This window comes from Xenopus laevis, chromosome 9_10L (genome assembly GCF_017654675.1).
Source record: "Xenopus laevis strain J_2021 chromosome 9_10L, Xenopus_laevis_v10.1, whole genome shotgun sequence".
NCBI lineage: Eukaryota > Metazoa > Chordata > Amphibia > Anura > Pipidae > Xenopus > Xenopus laevis.
The window spans coordinates 111,414,753-111,437,345 of NC_054387.1; the positions used below are offsets into that span (position 1 = coordinate 111,414,753).

Genomic DNA, 22,593 nt, shown 5'->3' on the forward strand with positions numbered 1-22,593 from the left:
TGGATTTTTTAATAACAATTTTTTTAGTTTTACACTTCCTTTAACATCTTCAAATGGTTCATGGGAACTCTGCCATGGACTCCTACATGACCTAAGGAAATGTCACTCACAACCTGCCTGTAATCCACTCATAATGATAGTATGACAGCCCGAAACCCACCCAACCTGTGGATCTTGTCAGCTTTAGGCCAACCCAGACATCACTACTAGTTGGCAGAGGCAAACTTACAAGCAGAAAAGATTAGATAAACTCTATAGCTCTCTGTCAGCCAAGAGTGATGCATTTGATTACTGGCAGTCGATAGGGGTGGACCATTGTTATAAGCATAGCTGAAAACATGAAAAGCCACCAAGGAGTTATTAACAGGGCCAAATAAAAAATGCAAAAGCCAATTGCACAATAAAACAGCATATGGCAGATAGGAGAGTGTGCTGGGAATAAAGGTGAAAGGTCAGTGAAAGAAACTGCTGCATGAACAATTTTATATACTGTGTTAACATCGGCAGAATCATCCTCTAAATGAACATGCAGGCAGACATCTTTGGGCCACCAACACAAGCTGGCCAATATAGAGGCAGGACTAATACACAGGATACAGGCTGGCACAACTCCGGACCACCAAAATTTGACATCAAATGCAGCTTAGTTTAAATACAAGCATTCTGAATTTATTTAGTCCATGCACAGTTATTAACAAAAGCCTTATGTGTTTAATGCCTCAGGGGGAACGTAATCATTGGCTGAACTTCAACACAAAAATACACTTTATTTAAAAGAATATTGACCAATTACATTTCAGGACAAAGTGGCCAATCCAGAGCAAGAAAAAAAGTTTGATTGGCCATTCTGAAACATACGCTCCTATTGGTTAACAAGTAAATGAAGAAAAAATAAGTGTAGAACAAAAAGTAAAACTAAAGTTAGGCAATCTACTTTATACATAACGATACATTGTATTCTAAATTTAGACCTTCTGGTTGTCTTGTACCTAAACAGAAGTTTCACCTAGTTTCTTTTTTATTAATTCTGAAGTAATATCTCCCTCTCAAGCACTGGAATGTGACAGTTAGATAGGACAAAGACCCATTGGAACATTCAAAGAAATGCCTAGAAACGGTTTTCTTTTTTTGTCTGTAATATTCCGAATGTGTTCTCTAATTCTATTTTAGCTTTAGGCTGGTTTGTCCTATATATTGCTTTTTGCATGTTAACAAATAAACATGTTTTGTGTTAAAATTAATGTAGTGTTTTATTTTGAATGTAACCGAAGAAGTAAAGAATTGTTTTTTGTTAACATAATTGCAGGTAATGCATGTCTAGAGGCACAATTAAACATTCCCTTTGTTGATTTGTTGGAGTTTTATTATGTTTACTAGTTGCAATAAGGCTGGGGGATAATCTATTATCCAGTGTTTCTGTTCCTCTGCTTACATATCTATAGCTTTGGTTTAATATATGTCTCAAAACTGGATCTGTTTAAGATAGTTAGGTTGTTATTAATGATTTTCTTTATTTTATTATATTGTGGACCATAGGTAAGTTTACAAGATATATTAGTACTTTGTAAGGGCTCATTTTTTACACTGTCAGGTTATGAAGAATTCTACAAAAACTTTATCTAATTCTCATCAAAAGGCTCCAGTGGGAAAGCATACAAAGGAAACAACATTAGAGTAGTAACATAGAAGGGCCACAGAAAACCATAATCTAGAAAGGGATATACATGTCCCCTCCATAAGCAAATAGTTTAATTGTATGGGTGATCGCAGTAAGCTGCTTAGATGTTTTGTGGGGAAAGTCGTTCCAGAACAAGACACGGTGGTCAAGATAGGGTAGTTTTACAAAAAGGAACTTGGTGGGCTGATAAACTACTTCCTATGGGCTTAATGAATGACATTCTTTCTAGCTTTTCCACTTTCTTTATCTCTTGGCCTTTCTAGGAGGATATTATACAATTATTGATCTGTTTAAAGGAATATGGATATTTTGTAATACTGGAGGAACGGAATACATGGACCTTTACAACTGGAGTAAAAAAGGACTGCACACAAAGATAACAGACATTCAGATTCAAGGAGTTATGGATATTTTCTTTCAAGTACATTGTTTCCTTTTAATAGTGGTAAAGTTATAAACACTGCATGTCTGTTGCCAATATATTGCAAATATAAAATATATAGGGCGGAGTAAAGATTTATGTTTTTGAAAGTGGGTTCTCCCTGAAATTTGCACCAATCTCTCAATAAAATAAAATCTACCTTTGATTTGGAGAATGCTTTACTGGTGTTGCTATATTTCAATATATATGTATTTTAATCACCTGCCACCTAGTGGTCAGCCAGCATACAACCATGTCCTGTTTGGGTAGTGTAATAGTAAAAGGTGAAAACTGGTTGCTTTGTGTTACTAGATCAGAATCACAATCAGAAGATTGCATTTACTGGCCACCTTTCTTAAAAGAATCATTTGTTGCTATATGTTACTAGATTTGGCCAAGCCTTTTCAATATATAGCCCTATTAACATTTAATTACATTTGTGTTATGTAAAAATTTGAATATATTAAGCAAAGGCATCACTTCAGGGTAAAACTACCAGGGAGATTTTGATCAGATTTTGTGGTTCAGATTTTATCTAATCTTGCCATCCAACGCCACATAACACCATGCAACAGCAAGAGATTTTAAGGATGCTACAAAATCTGATCCCCCTATAGCTAGAATGTAAAGTTGGATCAGATAAAGCCTAATGGTGTAGTTTATTCTTGCATCTACAGCAGGCATTGAATGTATTTCAATGGGGGGCAAAAATTGGTCAGACATAAGATTTTCTCTTGTCAAATGAAGACAAAGCATGCAGCGTTCACATAAAACAGTCATGCTGCGTCGGATGGAAATTTTTCCATATAGTTTACAAAACAAAATTATCGTAAAAGTCCCTTCATACTTTGACCCATGCGACTACATCAGACTTGAAGGATGCATTTTGTCGACCCGGCACCATCCTACAAAATCTTCCGTGAGGTTTGTCCCTAAAGGATATCATCAGTGTGTCATAATTTGACATTCAATGCCTCTGCTTGGATAGTCCGTATAATGATAAGCTGTAGGTGTCTATCTTCTAGTATGATATACAATAATACATTATTATTAACATGTATTTATATAGCGCCAACATGTTGCATAGCACTGTACATAATACAAAGCAGCTTGAGGACAGTGCTCAAAGTCTCCCAGACATGAAAACAGATAATGAAAATGCTTAAATATATTTGATTTGAATCTCTGTCACAATTGCTTATTATTAATGATATTAAGAAAAACATTTTTTTACCTTTTTACCACCCAGTTTCCCTGAACCAGCATGGCCACTTGCTGTATACATCTGAGAACATTAATAGATTCTGTTCCAGCAGCCATCAGCCCCATGAGGTTTGCAAACGGCATAACTTTAACTGCACATAGGAGAAGGAGGAAATAAAAGATTTTACACAAGTTCCAATATGGGTGGATGGGTTCTAAAAAAAAAAAAAAAAAAGATTTTCTAAAAGGATTTTTAACTCAGCATAATACATCTTTCTAAGAGAACTGCTGGACTCAAAGGGGTTGTTCGCTTTCTAAACATTTTTTTCAGTTCAGTTTTCAGATTGTTCACCGGAAATAAAGACTTTTTTCAATCACATTCCATCTTTAACAGTTTTTCCAAAATCTAAGTTTAAAGGTGAATTCAACCTGTGGGGAAAATAACCCGTACCCCCCATCCCAGGTAGCCCACCCTCCCTCCTCCCCCCAGGGAAATGCCCCATACTTACCCCTGCTGAGAAATGTATCAACTAAATATTGCAATCGTATATATTCTGTAACTGGATCACTGAGCTGAAACACCAGAGACAACATCTAGGGGCCGATTCACCAAGGGTCGAATATCGAGGGTTAATTAACCCTCGATATTCGACTAGGAACTAAAATCGTTCGACTTCGAATATCGAAGTCAAACGATTGAGCGCAAATCCTGCGATCGAACGATCGAAGGATTATTCCTTCGATCGAACGATTAAATCCTTCGAATCGAACGATTCGAAGGATTTTAATCCAACGATCGAAGGAATATCCTTCGATCAAAAAATCTCAGGCAAGCCTATGGGGACCTTCCCCATAGGCTAACATTGACTTCGGTAGCTTTTAGCTGCCGAAGTAGGGGGTCGAAGTTTTTCTTAAAGAGACAGTACTTCGATTATCGAATGGTCGAATAGTCGAACGATTTTTAGTTCGAATCGTTCGATTCGAAGTCGAAGTAGTGGTCGAAGTAGCCCATTCGATGGTCGAAGTACCCCAAAAAACACTTCGAAATTCGAAGTTTTTTTAATTCGAATCCTTCACTCGAGCTTTGTAAATGTGCCCCTAAAGGAGAATTCAACCTGTGGGGGAAAAAAACCCATACTCCATACTTCTTCCAGCGGAGTTCCACGCATCCACCTTCTGCGTCCTCTGTAAGCTGACTGGGAGATCTGCAATTTCTGCTTAATTCTGTGCATGTACAGCGGTGGCAAACTGCTGACTGCGCATGCACAGACATACCGATCTCCCAGTCATCTTAAAGAGGACACGGAAGATGGATGCGTGGAACTCCGCTGGAAGAAGTATGGAGTATGGGTTTTTTTTCCCCACAGGTTGAATTTTCCTTTAATGTTCCTGTCTCCGTTGTTTCAGCTCAGTGATCCAGTTATAGAATCTAAACGATTGCAATATTTAGTTGATACATTTCTCAGCAGCATCTCTCGAGTATTGTAACTATTGTATCAATTTTAACAGCTACTTTTAATGAAACCCAGAGATTCTGCTCCGTATGGACAAAGATAAGTTATCAACTACATTTATCAATTTAGACGACCCCCCCCCCCACCAGAGCTGCTTTACAAAGATAAATACAAAAATAAAACCACACTTCAATATTAGAAAAACAGTCACAAATAGAAAGTAATTGGGAAGTAATTGGGAAAAGTTTATTTCTGGTGAACAATCTGAAACCAACTGTAACCCCTGTAATGGGGCAATTCACCTTCAGGTTAACTTTTGGTATGTTATGCCTTCCTCTTCTGACACTATCCAGCTTTAAAATGGGGGTCACTGACCCTATCCCAGAAAAAACTATTTCTCTAGGAGGCTACAATTGTATTGTTATTGTTACTTTATATTACTCATCTTTCAATTAAAGGCAAGGCCAGACGTGGCATTTTTTCACGTTGCGTTTTTAAAAAAAGCTCAGTCGGGCGTGAATACGCACTACCACTGAAACTAATGGAAACGCACTATGGCAATTCTCACAAGGTGCTTGCAAGCTGAAATCCGCCAGTATTGGCATTTTTTAAGCAGAAACGCCAATTACATCAAGAAACTACCAATTCAATAGACTATGGGATCTGCAAGTTTGAAACCACACTTTACGTAAATACGCATCGTATTTTAAATATGAAGTCCAAATTCTCATGAGATAATTGATGCATATACGTTTTTAGGGCCGGTGACGTAATTACTTTGTGTATTGACGATCATTCTTGCTCCATTTTGCATGTAAATAGTTTTTCTATTTCTAAATAGCTTTTCTATTTTCCATTTCAAGCCTGCAGAATTATGGGGAACGAGAACAATGAGAAGTGCATGTTGGGAAAAGAAACCTACGTGCTGAAAAACGCATGTTGATGGTCACATGTGGTTTTAGAGGCATATATATGCCCGACGGAGCATTTTTAAAAACGCAAGGTAAAACCGTCATGTCTGGCCTTGCCCTAAGATCTCCTGTATTCATAATATTTTCTCTATTTCAAACCGTTGCCTAGTTGCTAGGTTAAATTGTACCATAGCAACCAGCTGCTGAAATGGCAAACTGTGTAATTAAAAAACATAAAAAATGAAGACCAATTGCATACCGTTTCAGATTAAGTGAATTTAAAGAAGAACAACCCACTTTAATACATCACTGGAAGCAGACAACAGCCTCAAGCAAAGCTGTTCAGTTTACACTTTTGAAGTGACGCTTCCATTTTATTCGTACATACAACTTCCCCAGGTAGATATTTGGAACATACCATTTTTCATTAGGATCTTTATCTGGTCAGCCAAAGGTAAGGTTCTTAGCTGAGCCATGGAGAGCACGTTGCTTGGTGCTACAGGCTTCTCCCTTGTTACGAAAAAACAGAAGATAGAGAGATCAGTACTGACAGTAGCTTAAAAGTGTCAGTAAATAAAATGACATGTTCTAGAGTAGTAATTCTCTGTTGAAAATGGTGTTTGTGGTCAAATGTGAAAGGTTACAGCCATACTAAAAATAAAAATGCACAGTAAGCTGGAAATGCATATTTCCCTGTTTTCTAGCCTTAAAAGGAGAAGTTCAGACTGTCAAATTACCATTCACCCTTAGTTTAGAACAAGGCTGGAGATTTATAAAATACTGTTATTAGGGATGGACCGAATCCAGTATTTGGTTCAGGATTTGGCCAGGATTCGGCATATGCAAATTAGGGTTCGGAAGGGAAATGACGTGACTTTCTGTCAAAAAACAAGGAAGTATATTTTTTCCCCACTTTTTCCTTTCTTGCAAATTAAATTAGGTTTCTGATTCAGTTTGGTATTCGACCAAATTGTTCAGTGCATCCCTAACTGTCATTACCAGCTAAAGTGTTCCAAGACTTGGACCCACCATTCCCTGCTTACAACGTTAGGCCCACAGTTTGAAGATTTCTGGCATAGGCAAAGTGGTAAGACCGTGTGTAGGTTTCCTGTAAGCAGGAAAACAATTCCTGCTGAATGATGAGCAAACAATGAACTAATAGTGTTGTGCCCATCAATTCAATGGGATGGATGGGAGAAAGAAACACCTACTTTTCTTCAACAACATCTGGAGGCATCAGCATGGATAGATACTCTCTGTGGAAGAAAACAGCAGAATTATATTATAAACTGCATTATACATTTAGTATGATGTAGAAAGTGATATTCTGAGACAATTTGCAATTTGTTTTCATTTATTATTTGTGTTTTTTTTTAGCCTTTAATTCAGCAGCGCTTTAGTTTACAGTTTCGGCTATCTGGTCGCTACTGTTCAAATTACCTAAGCAACCATGCATTTATTTGAATAGGAGACTGGAATATAAATAGGACAGGGCCTGAAAAGAAAGAGGAGTAATACAAATGAGCAATAATTAATTTGTAGCCTAACAGAACATGTGTTTTTAGATGGGGTCAGTGAGCCCTGTTTGAAAGCTGTAAAGAGTCAGAAGAAGAAGGCTAATAATTAATAAAAACTATAAAAAATATACAATGAAGAACAGAAAAGTGCCTTCGAAATGGCCATTTTATAATGTACTAAAATGTAACTTAAAGGTGAACCACCCCTTTAACAAAAAATAAAAAGCACAGTGAAAAATTACATTTTAAACAAAACATTAACCAATGCAGGCCAGACATAGCTCAGGTATCCCTTATTAGGAAATTTGTTATACAGAAACCTCCAAATATGGGAAGGCTTTGCTATAAGCAAATATTTCTAATTTTTAAAAAGGATTCTTTTTCTGTAGTTAATAAACAGTAGCTTGTACATGATACTAACCAAGCTGCGAGAATCTATATTGGGGGCAAAGTATATAAAAATACTTAAAGTATTACCTTGAGGATTTAACGAGTTCCATATTGTCAGCCACGCTGGTATTCTGGCAAAGCAAATACTGACGCTCGTGTTCTGAGCGACTATCCTGGAGAGGAAGAAAATGACATTTAATGACAAGGCACAAATCTTTAGTATAAACGGATTAATTAATATCTGGCTCACCTTAACACTAGAGTAGTGAAGATGGACCCAGGTTTCCTCTGCCTGCTTCTTTTGCAGGAATTCATAGGATTGAGCTCTGCGCTGCTTGGCTTGTTCAGATTCTGGCCGGGAGAAACGCACCTATGGAAGGGATTTTAAAAAAAGCAATTGCATATATATTATAGTAGACATGCCCATTAAAGCAGACCTGTCAGCCAGACATAAGAAGCTGCATAATAAAAGTCCTTTTCAAATTAAACATGAAATCCAATTTTTTTTTTATTAAATCATTCATAGCAATTAAAAATCTCAGCTGTCAATCAACTATTGCCTGCCCCTCATCTATGCCTCAGGCATAGAGGCAGGGCAGACAATTACTTTCACTTTCCATTCAGCACTTACTAGATGTAACAGTCCTCCCCACATTCCACCCTCTCTCTTTACTACTTAATTGTGTAGCCAGGGCATGGGGATGGACATCAGGTCCTCATTCTGGTGCACAAACAAGATTCTGAGATGATACAAGGCTTGTCTTAATAACAGTGTCCACAAAATGGCTGCTGCCTGCTTGCTAGAATTATGAAATCCGAGACCAAAGGAATCAAGATTCAAATAATTTATATAATGTAATTTAATAAATTTTTCTTGACAAACATAATAAAATATGAGTTGGAATATTTTTTTCGGGCAACAGGTCCCTTTGAGTTCAAAATCTTTTGTACACTGTATAAAAAAAAATGTTGGATCCTTTATTGTATAACAGTCTTATAATACAGAAAAGCCATGAATATCTTGTAAATTATATCCTTATAAACGGTGAGTAGTGATGTCATTTTTGTCACATGACTCACTAAAACTTGTGTATTATAATAAATAAAGTAACCCTTGTTGTAAAATATGATGATGTTAGAAGTAACCTCGGATTTCTATGACCTGTATAAATAGTATAAAAGCTTTTATATGGTCATGGAACTCCTCTGTGACTTATAATATCCTTATATTTTACAATAGGAGGTACTTTATTCACTATATATTTTACAATAGAGTGTACTTCATTCATGATATAATGTAGATACTTCAAAAAGACTATCAATATCTGTATGTTTACATATCCATATGCATTTCTAAGCTATACAGTATTGAATGATAATTTCCCATTACAGTAGATAACCAAGCTAATTTTATGGTGCTGACTTTAGACTTACAGTCACTTGCTTTACATCCTCCTCCACTTCATCCTGAGAAGAATCCCCACCTGCAGAATAAAGTAACAGTTCTGTTATTTATATAGGAATACCTAATAATAATAATAATACAAATTACTAAAGCAAAAGTTGTAAAATTGGTCTTATAAAACTGAGCAATATAACAAAGGGTTTTGCGAAATTTAAAGGCTTGCATTTTCGTTTGATCAAGTAGGTAAGACAGGTCAAGTTCTTTGGTTTGTTTGAATATGGTACCTTTGAACCCAATAATCTATGGTTATTCTAGAATAACCATGTTGAAAAGGAGTACATAGCTGTGAAATCTATAAACCAGAATCCTATGATCCAGAAAGCTTTATGGAAAGGTTGCAAGACACATTTGAAAGGTTGTTGACAAGAGAAACTTGGGTTACAATATAGGATATACAGCTAATATGTCCTACTGTGTTTCAATAAAAAAGTATGTGCAATGGATCGCATTTCTGCCATGTAACATGGAGGACCATGGCTTGATTTGCAGCTGAAGCATTGGTTTGCTCTCCGTGTCTGTGTGGGTTTTTGCTGGGTATAGACAGCAGCTTAGATCTGCATCAAATATTCCTGCTCTATGGAATACCATATTTTCCACATACAATTCCTTCTATGTGGAATTGCATATTTTCCAACTAAAACTCCTATGTGGAAATGCATATTTACACATAAGTGTGAGGTGCAATACAGCATGCTTCATTTGATGTAATTTCCAGAGACTAAACTATTTAGGCATTTTAATAGGAATGTAGCATACTAAGTAGGTTATTTTATAGCCGTCTGTAGACTGTAAACCCCATGGTGCCTGTCCCCCCCCAATCTAGGGAAGAGAAAAGATTCCAGCATCTACCAAGATACAGATGGAATGCAGGACATTCAAGTACAGTATGATATGGCACTAATGGAAAACTTTAACAGCTAGGGTATTTTTACCAGTGCTACGTATCAAAGTCTAAAACTGGTTATTAAAAATTGGTAGACAACAGGCACTGGCAGCAACAGGTCGGCAACATTTGGGAATGCCACAGGAAGTGGTATCTGCTACATGCAGATCATTTTCCGGAAATTTCAATGAGAAGCAATAGCAGCGCTTACTGCCGCAGTTCTAAACCGTCAACCAGCTCGGCCATTAGATTTAAAGAAAGACAGAAGCACCATACCTTCATTGGCTGCTTCCCTCTCTTTAAACTTGGTGTCAGCTTTGTCCAAGTAGGTAAAGCTGGGACGCATTTGCAGAATTCCATTAAGAGGAGTCACATGAACTTCACCTACAAGACAACAATCAAAGTTAAAAATCCTCCCCAACCATATCCCACTGTGCCTGGGTGCCCCAAGTTGACGAATGAGAAAATTACTTTTTTTTTATTGCTTTTATTAAAAGAGCTAGTTCACAGCATCAGTGAAATGTATCTACATGTGGAATTCAAAAGAACAATCCAAAATCCCACAAGTCCCTACTTTTTCACACTCCTTCAACTTGTATCTCCCTTTAGCCCACTCCATTTATATATCCCCTTCTGTTCCTCAAGTATACCTCTTATATTGGTTCTTGTATTTACCCTTTATGCTCAATAATGTATATAAATTGAAAAGAAAAATACAGATGCCGAGAGAGGAATAGTGAAGCTTGATTATTTCAGAAACGGTACCTAATTTATAGCTGATTGTATTTAGAAAGTTTCTTTTTTCAGTAGCTAATATTAAAATTTTCATTTTCAAGATAGTTCAAAACCTAAGCAACCCAACCAGTTTGTGATACTCTGTGCAAATCTGTAGCAATCAGAACAGCAACACACTACCTATACCAGACACAAGCACAATCAAGGGATATAACTTGAGAATGTGGAAATACTGTATCGTAGTAAGTTTCCAATTCAAGTGAATGGGAAGAGGAAGCAGGCAGAAAAGTGCATCATGGTTGACAATTGAGAATCCCATGTACATCATTTCAATAAAAAAAGATCTGAGAGACTTGTGTCTAAATAAAGCCTTTAACAAAGGGATAGCCTTGAGCAGAAACAATTATGCATTTTGGTAAGAAAATAGGAACAGACCTTTCCGGTAGAAAGCTACTGCATAGCGAGAGGTGTTGCTTGCAGCTTGTATGGAAGTGAATGTCTGCTTGTCCATTAGTTTCCTGAAAGTGCAGTAAACTCCCATTAAAGCACAGTAATACTTGGCAACACTCTACAGCAGTGATCCCCAACCAGTAGCTCGTGAGCAACATGTTGCTTTCCAACCCCTTGGATGTTGCTCCCAGTGGCCTCAAAGCAGGAGCTTATTTTTGAATTCGGGCATTGGAGGCAAGTTTTAGTTGCATAAAAACCAGGTGCACTGCCAAACAGAGCCTCAATATAGGTTGACAATCCACATTGGGGCTACTAAATGGCCAATCACAGCCCTTATTTGCGTCCCCAGGAACATTTTTCATGCTAGTGTTGCTCCTCAACTCCTTTTACTTCTGAATGTTGCTCACAGGTTCTAAAGGTTGGGGGATCCCTGCTCTACAGGACCTGGTATTATCATACACCATAATTTAGCAACACTGTACAATAGGGATCGGACAAATGCTTTAAAAAAAATTAATTACAATGTAGGCATAGAAATGACCAGACTGTTCATTTCAAAAAGCTTACAATCTAAATAAAAGGAAAACATCATAAAACGGCTCCCTACTTTCATTTTCTCAGAGCTATTCGTTTCTTTGTAAACGTATCCATCTCCAAGAAATAGAAGCCCTCTAATTTAACCCATTGCAAAAATATAGGCAACTGGGATAGAAAGAATGAAGAGAAACAGACAGGAATAGAGAAAATAATGCAGGTAATAAAAAGAACATCAAGAACCCAAATTATAATATAATTTAATGTATTCTCCTTCAACTGTGGGGTGACTGTTGCTAGTGTAACGTGAACCATATCCAGATCTGCTGTTTTGGTCAGGTCAACAATCAAAATGACGGTTATTCACTAACCAGTAGGGTACCAATTTAGGTTGATATAGCTCAGCCCTAAGGATTGCCTTAATACACAGGTTTGTTGGTCTGAAAGCCAAAATGACCAGCAAGATCCACCCACCACTTTTAGTTCAGGGTTAAATAACACTTAATAAAGTAAATAGGGCAAAAGTAAGCTGTGTGCATACGTTGAGTAGGTGCTTGTTTCATCGTTAGATGTGCCATCAACATTCAGGGCGATCTGCTCTCCTTTGCTGCGGCAGTAATTTGGACTCGCTGTGTTAATGGCCATTTCCATTTCCACCTGGAAAAAAACCAAAAACATTTCTGAATAAATACATCCAGGCCAGAAGAGAGCCGTAGGTCTTCATTATATAACTAAATAGTAAACTGCTAATCAATATATGCAGTACGGTGATACAGATGTTCCTAAGAAAACTAATAAAAATATATATTACTAGGAAACGGTGTAGTTTTTTTTCCCACCATAAAAGGGGTCCCAATCCTCCCCCAGCCCAGCAACACTTATTGCAGCCAACACACTGACATAGCTGCAGGTCCTACTGGGTTGGAGGCACTTTGCTATAGAGATAATTTTGTGTGCCCACCCGCTGATTTTTTTCTCTAACACAGTGCTGTCCAACTTCTATGGTACAGAGGGCCGGAATTTTTCTAATCTACATGGTCCATGTCCACATTAATAGCACACGAAAAAAAACAAATGGTTGGTGCTCACTGCAGGCATCAGGGCCAGAACTAGGGGTAGGCAGAGTAGGCGGCTGTCTAGGACGCCATCATCGAGGGGCGCACTTTTAATGGGTTTTGTTTTCGTTTTTTCATTTTTCTCAAGCATTTATTTAATAATTTGTTTCTGTAATCATGGCCACTCAGTCAGGTGGAATCCCCCTCCTTCACCTTCTTCCTCTTGCCGGCAAGTAATAGCTCCTTTTGTGCGGTGCGGTAGTGCAGCGCGACGTTCCTTTTACGCATCAATGACGTCACTGATGCGGTTAGGTGTCAGAGAGAGGCAGAGAGCTGGCGGCCTGCTTGGTGTGGCTCAGGCTTGCTGCTCTCAGCCTTGCACAGTTGCACTGAACTGAAGACATTCTTTCTATTACTGTGAAATTGTGAAGCTTCCTGTTGGCTCAGCCAGGTACAGATTTGGGCCTGGGGATATGTTTGCTTTTGCTGGGCGCTGGCACATAAATACTTGGGGGCAATAAGATTTGATCAGATTTATTTTTGGCTGCTGCTGGCACAGGTAAAGATTGGGGGCAATATGATGGCTGCTGGAGGGCTGTATGATGGATGGCTGCTGAGCTTGCTGGTACAGGTATGGGGGGCAGTATAATGGATGGCTACTGGCACAGGTATGGGGGGGCTGTATTATGGATGACTGCTGAGCTTGCTGGTACAGGGGGCAGTAATATAAATGAAAAAATGTCGTACATGTACTTGCTTTATTTAAAAACGATTGCGGTAAGGAGGTAAATGGTAATGCAGGACAGGGGGGGCGCTGATTGAATGTCTTGCCTGGGGTGCCAAACAACCTTGGCCTGGCACTGGCAGGGATGCCACTCATGTGAAAAAAAAATTAAGTCATATAAAGACCTACCCTTAAATCCATATGCCTCCTCCTCCCCTGTGTATTATACAGTACCCCAGCATATGACTAAACACCTTAGGGACCGCTAAAAATAATTTTCAAATACTAACAAACCCCCAGAACAAATACCAGGCTTATGTTCCATTGGGATCATAGGTCAAGCAGAGTATGGCAAACACAGGGTGCAAAGAGCAGGCAAAGTATGTCACACACAGGGAGCATAGGGAAGGCAGAACAGAGCAGGAGACAGGAAAATCAGGACCACTCTAATAAGTACTACATACAGTGACACAATGTTGGTGCCCCATTAGCATTTTGTATAAAGTGTGAACAGGTGAACAATGTGGGCAATTTCAGTCTGGGTCTCAGGTGTGAACAGTACAGGCTTTAGAGGAGTGAACAATAGAGGTGTCACAAGTGTGCACAATACAGGGGGGATTACGTGTGTGAAAAATATAGGGGATTACTGTGTGAATTTGAGGTTTTAACTATGCAGGGGCCAGTTAATCTCTGTAGGGATACCTTTTAAAGTTTACAAATGGTAAACAGACACAGCAGGCAGACTTTGATGTGGAGGGCCACACAAGGGGGGGGGGGCGAGGGCCACCAGTTGGACAGCCCTGCTCTAACATAAGCAATAGCTATTTTATAGCAAATGGTGCAATGGTGACTAATGCTCTAATTCCAGCTCGTACACGGATGTATTTGGTACAAGCTAAGGACATACAAACATTAAACATGTACTGCACCTTTTGTTGCTTTGGTTTAATCCTTGCTGATAAATGAGTGACGCCATCATATGTCATCGATGCAGGGCGTATAGGGTACTGAAAAGGAAATACAAAGTACTATTACAATCTGATACAGAAACGATTTGAGAAACTAACTAATATTTTGTTTTACAATGCAACAGGGGTACACACAATCCTAACAGAAGGTCGAATGACAACATCAATAAAGTAGATGTAAATGATACTATTATAATAATTAACTGACTTAAACAAGACTAACGGCCATAATAATAAATTTGTGATCACTGATAAATGCCCTTGCTCAGCTATCTCAGCAGTTGAAGGAGTCAGAGCAGGGCTGGATAATAGGAGGTGTGGGGAACATAATTAATTTTATGGCTGTTAGTTTTGACAAGAGGTTCAGGTAATTCACAGTCTCGTCTATACACTTGCAGTAACAGAGTACAAAGTAACAGACACTGCAGAGAAGAGCATAGCAAAACACAATTAGCAATATCAAGATTCCCAAGTAAGATTGTTTTTTGTGGATGTTGGTCAAATAATCTGCCATAGAATGACAACATCCTAGTCTACTGGTTCTCATACTGTAGGACCTAGCCTATAGATCAGCCTATAGTCCCACTCTAAGGCAAATTGGAGAGGCTTCAGGTGGGATTTTTTTGCCTTCCTCTAGATCAACTGCCAGGCAGGTTAGGAAAAAACTCAAAAGGTTGAACTTGATGGACGAATGTCTTTTTTCAAACTAACTTGTTACTATGATCAACAAGGGAAATATTAGAGGGAAAATGTTTATTTGCTCACAGACTGAGTGCGTTTGGCTACAATCTTACTTGCTACTCTAGATTTTCTTCTAACTACGGCTGAATTAACAGTGATTTTACATGTCTGTAACCTTGTTGTGATTTAAGTGGAGCCAAAATTTGAACCCCACACTTTTACTAAGTCACCCTATTTAAATGGTTTGACTTAGCCAAAGGCTGCCTCTATATTATTGCCCTTGTCCTACTGCCAGGCATGTTATTCTTGAAAATGTTAATTCAGTTAGATGTACCCCCTTTTAGCGCATAAACAGTTAGCCTTAAGGACCTATGATTTATATGAAAACACTAAGACTAGCTATTCAGGGCAGACCCATTGGTCATGTTGGTCTCTTTAGACATCTGTCATATATTATATATTGTCACATTAAGGGGGTACTTTATCAAAGAAAGGTTTATCAAAGGGTTTTTTCCTACCTCGAAAAAGCTCACAACTGGAATGTTTGCTTATTTATGAAAAAACCCAAATGTAAAAAAACTCAAATGAATGCAATCAAAGGGAGAAACTTGAATACTCAAACTGATTGAGTTATCAGCTAAAAAAAAAACAAATACCTCGAACTGAATGGGTTTTCTAGTGCAAACCACTGAAAAAAAAAATCATGAAGGCTAAAAACATCTCCAAGTGGTTCAAGGGACCGCTGGCATTGACTTCTACATGACCTCAACAGGTATTAAGTGGAATATTTTCAGATTCAAGCTTTTTGCAGCTTTGAGGTAGAATAAATCTCAAAAAATTCAAGTTTTTTATTCCCCCAAAAATTTGAGTTTTTAGTGAAACTATTCTCGAAAAACTTGAATTTTTCAGGAAAAACAACTCGACCGTTGATAAATAACCCCTTAAACATGTACTTATTGTCTTTAATACAAATGCACTGTTAGAATGCTCAGCAGTGCATGTATCCTGGTGGTACTACAAAATTAAACACACACATAAATACATGGATTGTGGATAGTTGGCAAATGAAATATAACCTTACCTGGAATAAATAAAGCTTTTCTGACAAACTTTTAGCCAAAAACACATCAATCTAGAAAAAGTAGAGAAACATTTATGGGTGAAATGGAGGAATGTACTTTTAATTCACAAAATGTTTCACTGAATTGGCTTACACTGAACCTACTGCAAGTTCTTTGAAGCAGAAATATTACACAAAATAGACTTTTACACTGATATTTCGGCCTTTTTCAGCAGAATTCGGCCGAATGAAAAGAAAATGTATTGTCCCACTGAAATTTTTTATTGGTAGTCAGCTCTTCTCAAGGTCCTACAATGCATTGAAACTTGTGATTAAGAAAAAAAAATACATAAAAAAAAGTAGAGTGTGTCTAAGCTGTCAGAGATTGGATTTCTGCTACATTGTTTCTGTAGTCAGACAATCAAAGAAGAGAATAGCAATGGGTATACGGAATCCAACAGCAACTACAACTTATAAATAGCTTTAAATTAATTGACATTTATCATTTGTATATATTGGCATGTTCTGCAACAATGATGGGTTATAACTTAATAGGAACTTTAGTTACTCTTTAAACGAGAACTAAACCCTTAATTTAAAAAAAAAACAAAAAAACCCTAGACCCCTAGCCTACATAGACCCCACTCCCTTCCTCCCACTACCAGCCTAGGTGTTACCCCTGGTAAATGCCCCTAACTCTTTACTTACCCCTCCATGCAGATTCAGGGCATCCAAGTACACGGGCAACATCTTCACTTTGGTAATCTTTAGGAAGAGATCGGCATATCGGCGCATGCACAGTTGGAGCAATCTTCCATTTCGAGACAACTGTCATGTCATGGAAATTGCAGAAGCGCCGAAAGAAGACCAGAAGGTTACCAAAGAGAAGAAGACGGCGCCCGTGAACTTCGATGCCCTGAATCTACACCGAGGTGTAAGTAAAGAGTTAGGGGCATATAGCAGGGGTAACAGCTAGGCTGGGATTCACAGGCTGATGGCTCTGGCCAGCATATTTTGCAGGCCGAGAGAAGCAGATCTGTTCAGTGCCCCATCTCCATTGATTTCCGATCAGCCTGTGTGCACACACAGCAGAGATGAAGCCTCTAGGCTGACCTCAGCTTCAGCTCCGCTTTGTGTTCATGTATAGGTTGTTGGTGAGTCCAACTAATATGGGGAAGAGGTCACGCCATAAATTAAAAGGAGCTTAGATATAAACTGATTAACAGTAATTTCTCATTGCTTCCGGGAAGTTAGTAAATAGTTATCAAACATGCATATATTATAGGTTGTAAAAGATGATTATATTTTGCCATGATGATTTGATGTCCTTATATAGTCAGTAGCACCTTCAAAATAGTGTTGGGAGGTTCAGATGCTAGTTTGCTAACTTAATGTTGTATAAGACCTGGACTTATACTGCGGACTGCGGCTCTTACAGAGAAAGCATGCATATTAATAACATTCTGTAAAGTTTCTGACTAAGCATTATTTGGAGCTCAGTCTGTGGCTACAAGAGTTGAACCCACGGCTATGCTACACTCTCATAAAGTAACAAGGAGCTTATACAACACTAGCATTAGCACCTGGAAATGAACAACAAACAAATTATATTTATTTTATATTTTGTTTTTCATTTTGTTTGGGCAGTATAACTGAATTTGGGTTGTCACCAACACACTTTTTTCCCTAGCGTTTTAAGCTATAGCTTTTGTTGCTTCTTGAGCTAAAAAGGGCAACAGGGAAACTGAAGCTTTAAATAAACTTCTTGTATGATGTAGAAAGTGATATTTGGTTTTCATGTTTTATTATTTGTGGCGTTTTATTTAGCTATTTATTCAGCAGCTCTCCAGTTTACAATTTCAGCAATCTGGTTGCTAGGGTCCAAATGACCCTAGCAACCATGCACTGATTTGAATGAGAGACTGGAATATGAATAGGAGTGGCCTGAACAGAAAGATGAGTAATAAAAAGTAACAATAACAAATTTGGAGCCTTACAGAGTTGCTTTTAAGATGGGGTCAGTGACCCTCATTTGAAAACTAGAAAGAGTCAGAAGAAGGCAAATAAATTAAAAATGATAAGAAATAAAATAATGAAGACCAATTGGAAAGTTGCTTTCAACGGGCCAATCGAGCAATACTACAAGTTAACTTGAAGGTGAACCACCTCTTTAAAAATGTACTGTAAGCCTCTTTTGCCTTACCTCCTGTATAATTGGATCGTCATCTTCATTTTCCATACTATCGCTGAATAATCCAACAGTCTATGTTTCCCTTCACAGTGGCTGAGCTACAGGACTACACAGAAAAAAAAACCCAGACTAAATATTAATGGAGTCTAAAAATTTGTATATAAAAATTGTATACATCAAACCAGAATAAACAGAGACATGCAAAGTAAGGTCCAGATCATATGAAAAATCTGTGATTGACTTTCCTGGCATCATCCCACATGTATTTACCAGCTGATCAGGGCTTGTTCAGAAACTAATCTGGACATTTGAAAATTTCTGGAGTATAAACCTCATAAAGCCTGGCTGAGCCTGGTCTTTGGCTGATGCCTCTGCACTGGCCCAAAGAGATAATAATAATCATATTAGTTTGATTTGGTTAATTACGTTAAAGGGAGATCACGATCAAAAAACTTTTATTGAATGAAATATATAATGCTAAACAACTTTCCAAATGCATTCAATCAAATGTTATAATGGTTTTTGGCCACTGCCAGACATATTGGACCTCAGCCTGCAGAGAAATGCAGCCTTAGAATCTGCTCCTCCTCTTATTGTTGTGCCTGCACCCAGATATATCACCTCTGGCTGGGTGCAGACAGATGGTGCCAAAGTCCGCTGCATCCGTCTGCACCCGGGCCAAGCCAATGTATCCAGGTTAGGGATGCACCAAATACAGGATTCGGCCGAATCCTTCTGTCTGGCCGAACCGAATCCAAATCCTAATTTGCATATGCAAATTAGGAGCAGGGAGGGAAATCGCATGACTTTTTGTCACAAAACAAAGAATTAAAAAATGTTTTCCCCTTACCACCCCTAATTTGCATATGCAAATTAGGATTTGGATTCTGTTCAGTATTCGGCCAAATCTTTCGGGGATTCGGCCAAATCCAAAATAATGGATCTGGTGCATCCCTAATCCAGGTGCAGGAGCGTATTCTTGGCCTATGTTTTTCAGGCAGAGATCCACTACATCTGGCAGTAGCCTAAATGTAACTGCAGATGAAAGCATTATTTCTTTCTCCCTTTCTGTTCAAACAATGTTGCAGAAGTCAGCTCTCTGTTAATAAGCTGGCTTCTGCTATATGTTTTCCACAGTCAGCAGTGAAGCAAATGAAAATAAGTAGAGGGGTTAAGCAAATAGATTTACAAACAATGTAATACATGTGGGTGGCCCCCATTATGATCACAACAGGGATTTTGAGATGTCACACCAAAAAAAAAGCTCTTGAAATTCCTTCCAAGTTATTATAGGATATTATAAGCAACTTATTATAGGATATTGCAGCAGTTTTCCAACATGTTTGGTCCTTGTCCCGCTGACCCCATGGTTACAAAAAGAACATTTCAATATAATAGACCATGCTACATGTATATGTGATGGGCGGTCATTTGAAGGGGTTGAATTTGAGTCTTTTTTTTCAACCCAAATTGACCATGTCACCATAACTACACAGCCAGTTCCAAGCATATATATGGTACGGAAAATGCGTGTGCACCACTAATCTCATTAACTGGCCGTTCCAGGAGTATCAAAAACCAAAATTTTCCTCAGTTTCACCCGGAAAGACAATCACACAGACCTTGCTAAAGTGCTATAGTGATTTATACAAAGTGCTATCTCCAAAATAAAATTATAATCAAGTCAAACAAGGTGCTTGTAGTGCTTGCTTCAAAAGGTAAAATTAATTAAAATAAGGTGCAATGGTGTTTTCTTCAATCAGTAAAACTCAGCATGTGGCTTCTCCACTCTCTGGTCAAGTTTAAGTGCAATAAGTTTTAAAACTTTTTAAAAATAAAATCAAGTTACACTATGGGCATGCCCCTACTTTTTAAAGGGCATGTAAAGTCTAAAATTGAATCAGGCTAGAAATGCTGTATTTTTTATAATAAATATAAACATGAACTTACTGCACCACAAGCCTAATCAAACAAATGATTTATGCTTTCAAAGTTGGCTACAGGGGGTCACCATCTTGTAACTTTGTTAAACATCTTTGCAAGACAGACTGTACACATGCTCAGTGTGGTCTGGGCTGCTTAGGGATCATCATAAACAAAGCTGCTTGAGTTCTGCATGGCTGGGAAGTAAGGCGGGGGCTCCCCCTGCTGTTCATAAGTATGATTGTTTCCCTGCTCAGCAGTTAGGGACCGTCTGACAATTCCTATCCACAGCAGTAAATGAAGGGGGAATTTCACTGCATAGAGTCAGGTTTCTTATAAAAACGGTACACATTTTTTAATCAAAGTATATTGGAGATAGGTTTCTTTTTTTTTTTTTTAAACTTAGATAGGTTTCTTTTTCATTAAAGAAACTGCCTTGAGATGCCCTTTAATGTCTTTACAGAAAAAGGAATACCCTGGAGTTAATGTGTTGTTTTGAAATCGGGAATCTTGTAAATTGCCAATCCCACCAGAGAGTGGAGAAGCCGCATGCCAAGTTTTACCGACTACCCCACCAAGACCTCCCTCCTCCCCTTGATGAAGGGGAACTAATGGAAGTCAGTGAAGAAGTGGGTTTAGGGGCAAGGGTTCAGGTTAAGAGAGACAGAACTGAAGGGATGAATACTTTCAAGAAAAAATATAACAAAGCATCAGTCCATAAATAATGTTTGCAGCAAATGTTATCAGTTTCTGAGCGGGTGTTGCAAATGCAATGTTTGTGATATACTTGGTAGCAAAACATGGGAAATTGAGAAATCACATGTGAAGGGTTAATGTCATGATTTGATGCCTTATGAATTGATGCTATGAGGTTTTTTTTATATTTTTCTGTAATGATTGATTTTGTATATAGTTTTAATCCCAATAAAATTCCCTCCTCCCCCCCAGCCTAGCTGATACACCAGCTAACTTTATACTTACCCCAAAGTGCAGATTCAGGGATCGGAGTTCACGGCAGCCATCTTCCGGGTCTGAGAATGAGATTGGCGCAGTTGGATCAATTTCCTGGTTCGAGACAACTGCGCATGCGCCGAAATGGACAGAAATTGCCGAAGCGCCAGAAGATGGCTGGGGTGAACTCTGATCCCCGAATCTGCACAGAGGGGTAAGTAAAAAGTTAAGGGCATTTGCCCGGGGTAGCAGGTAGGCTGGGGGGGGAGGGGGTCTCTGTGGGGTAGAGTTTTTTTTATAAGGGTGTGTTTCTCCTTTAACTACAGAAGAAGCAGACCCTGCGGTTAGGGGTATAGGAGGCCCATATTAATTTCAACTTATATTGGCAAAACAGGACAACTTCTGGATATGGTGGGAGCCCTAAAATTAATTTGCTTTGGGGCCCAGTAAGATCTAGTTAAGATGTCAGGGCTTATTTGCACTCCCAGTGCAGAGCTGATATATATCTGTAGCCAACAACTGCTAAAACTATTTCACACTACAGCCGATATGGAAGCAGAATTCCCACAAGCCTCTGTGCGCTGCAGGTCAGATTTAAATGCTCTTTAATATGAATAGAACGTGCCCAAGTGCTGGACGCCAAGCCTGCTCCTTCCGTCTGAGCCACTTGCTCTGCCACAGTATAATGCCTGCCCTGCACAGAAATGCCGAAGCATAATATGCCACTCGATATCATATCCCTGACAATCGGAGTCTATTAAAACGAGCCGCGCTCTTCCTACCTGCCAGGCCCAGGAGCTCAGTTTTCTTCCCCGGTGTGTCAGCGCCGATATAGAGCTCAGGCGGCAGCCATACTGCTCATAACGCAGACACGTGGGGAGCGGCTGCACTTCCCAACACGTTACGTACGGCGTGGAACGTCACAGGAGGAGGGGCGGCTTGTTACAGGCGATTGCAGTAGGTGAGCAGTGACAGGCGCAGACGCAGTTGAATACTCACGCAGAATTCGAAACTATTTAGAGCGGCTGCATTCTGTTGCCACTAGAGAAGAACGCATAGATGGCACAGAACGATTTCTCCTGAAGATGTCCCAAAATGGCCACCGTATATACAGATAAACATTTAAAGTGGTGGGTCACCATTAACTTAAAGGGGAACTTCACAAGAAACATAACTTAAGGCTTTTTGAAAAGTAAACATAATTTCAAGAAACTTTGCAATATACATCATTTAAAACAAATGCAGACTTTTCATGATTTTTAATGGTTTCTGACAGTTCCCCAAGTCTAGACCCCTGCTAGGGTTGCCACCCGGCCGGTATTTTACCGGCCTAGCCGGTAAAACACCTGCCAGGGCCGGGGCTGGTATTACAAATTTACCGGCAATGTAGCTGCCGGTA

The 22,593-nt window shown here is 38.8% G+C and overlaps 1 protein-coding gene across 2 annotated transcripts in view; it reads right to left on the reverse strand.

The window, feature by feature from the left end:
• Positions 1-22,148, reverse strand: part of polr3e.L (polymerase (RNA) III (DNA directed) polypeptide E (80kD) L homeolog) — a 37,181-nt gene extending 15,033 nt beyond the window's left edge. The window contains exons 1-14 of one of the 2 annotated variants that reach the window (XM_041575590.1): positions 21,977-22,148; positions 21,225-21,274; positions 18,333-18,426; positions 16,151-16,201; positions 14,350-14,427; positions 12,183-12,298; positions 11,093-11,175; positions 10,199-10,306; positions 9,009-9,058; positions 7,825-7,944; positions 7,662-7,747; positions 6,879-6,923; positions 6,086-6,177; positions 3,334-3,454 (exon numbers count right to left, since the gene is read on the reverse strand). In XM_041575590.1, the coding sequence (XP_041431524.1) occupies positions 3,334-3,454; positions 6,086-6,177; positions 6,879-6,923; positions 7,662-7,747; positions 7,825-7,944; positions 9,009-9,058; positions 10,199-10,306; positions 11,093-11,175; positions 12,183-12,298; positions 14,350-14,427; positions 16,151-16,201; positions 18,333-18,368 (986 nt within the window). In that variant the 5' untranslated portion in view covers positions 18,369-18,426; positions 21,225-21,274; positions 21,977-22,148. 2 annotated transcript variants of the gene reach the window in all.
• Between the last annotated feature and the right edge of the window lie 445 nt (positions 22,149-22,593).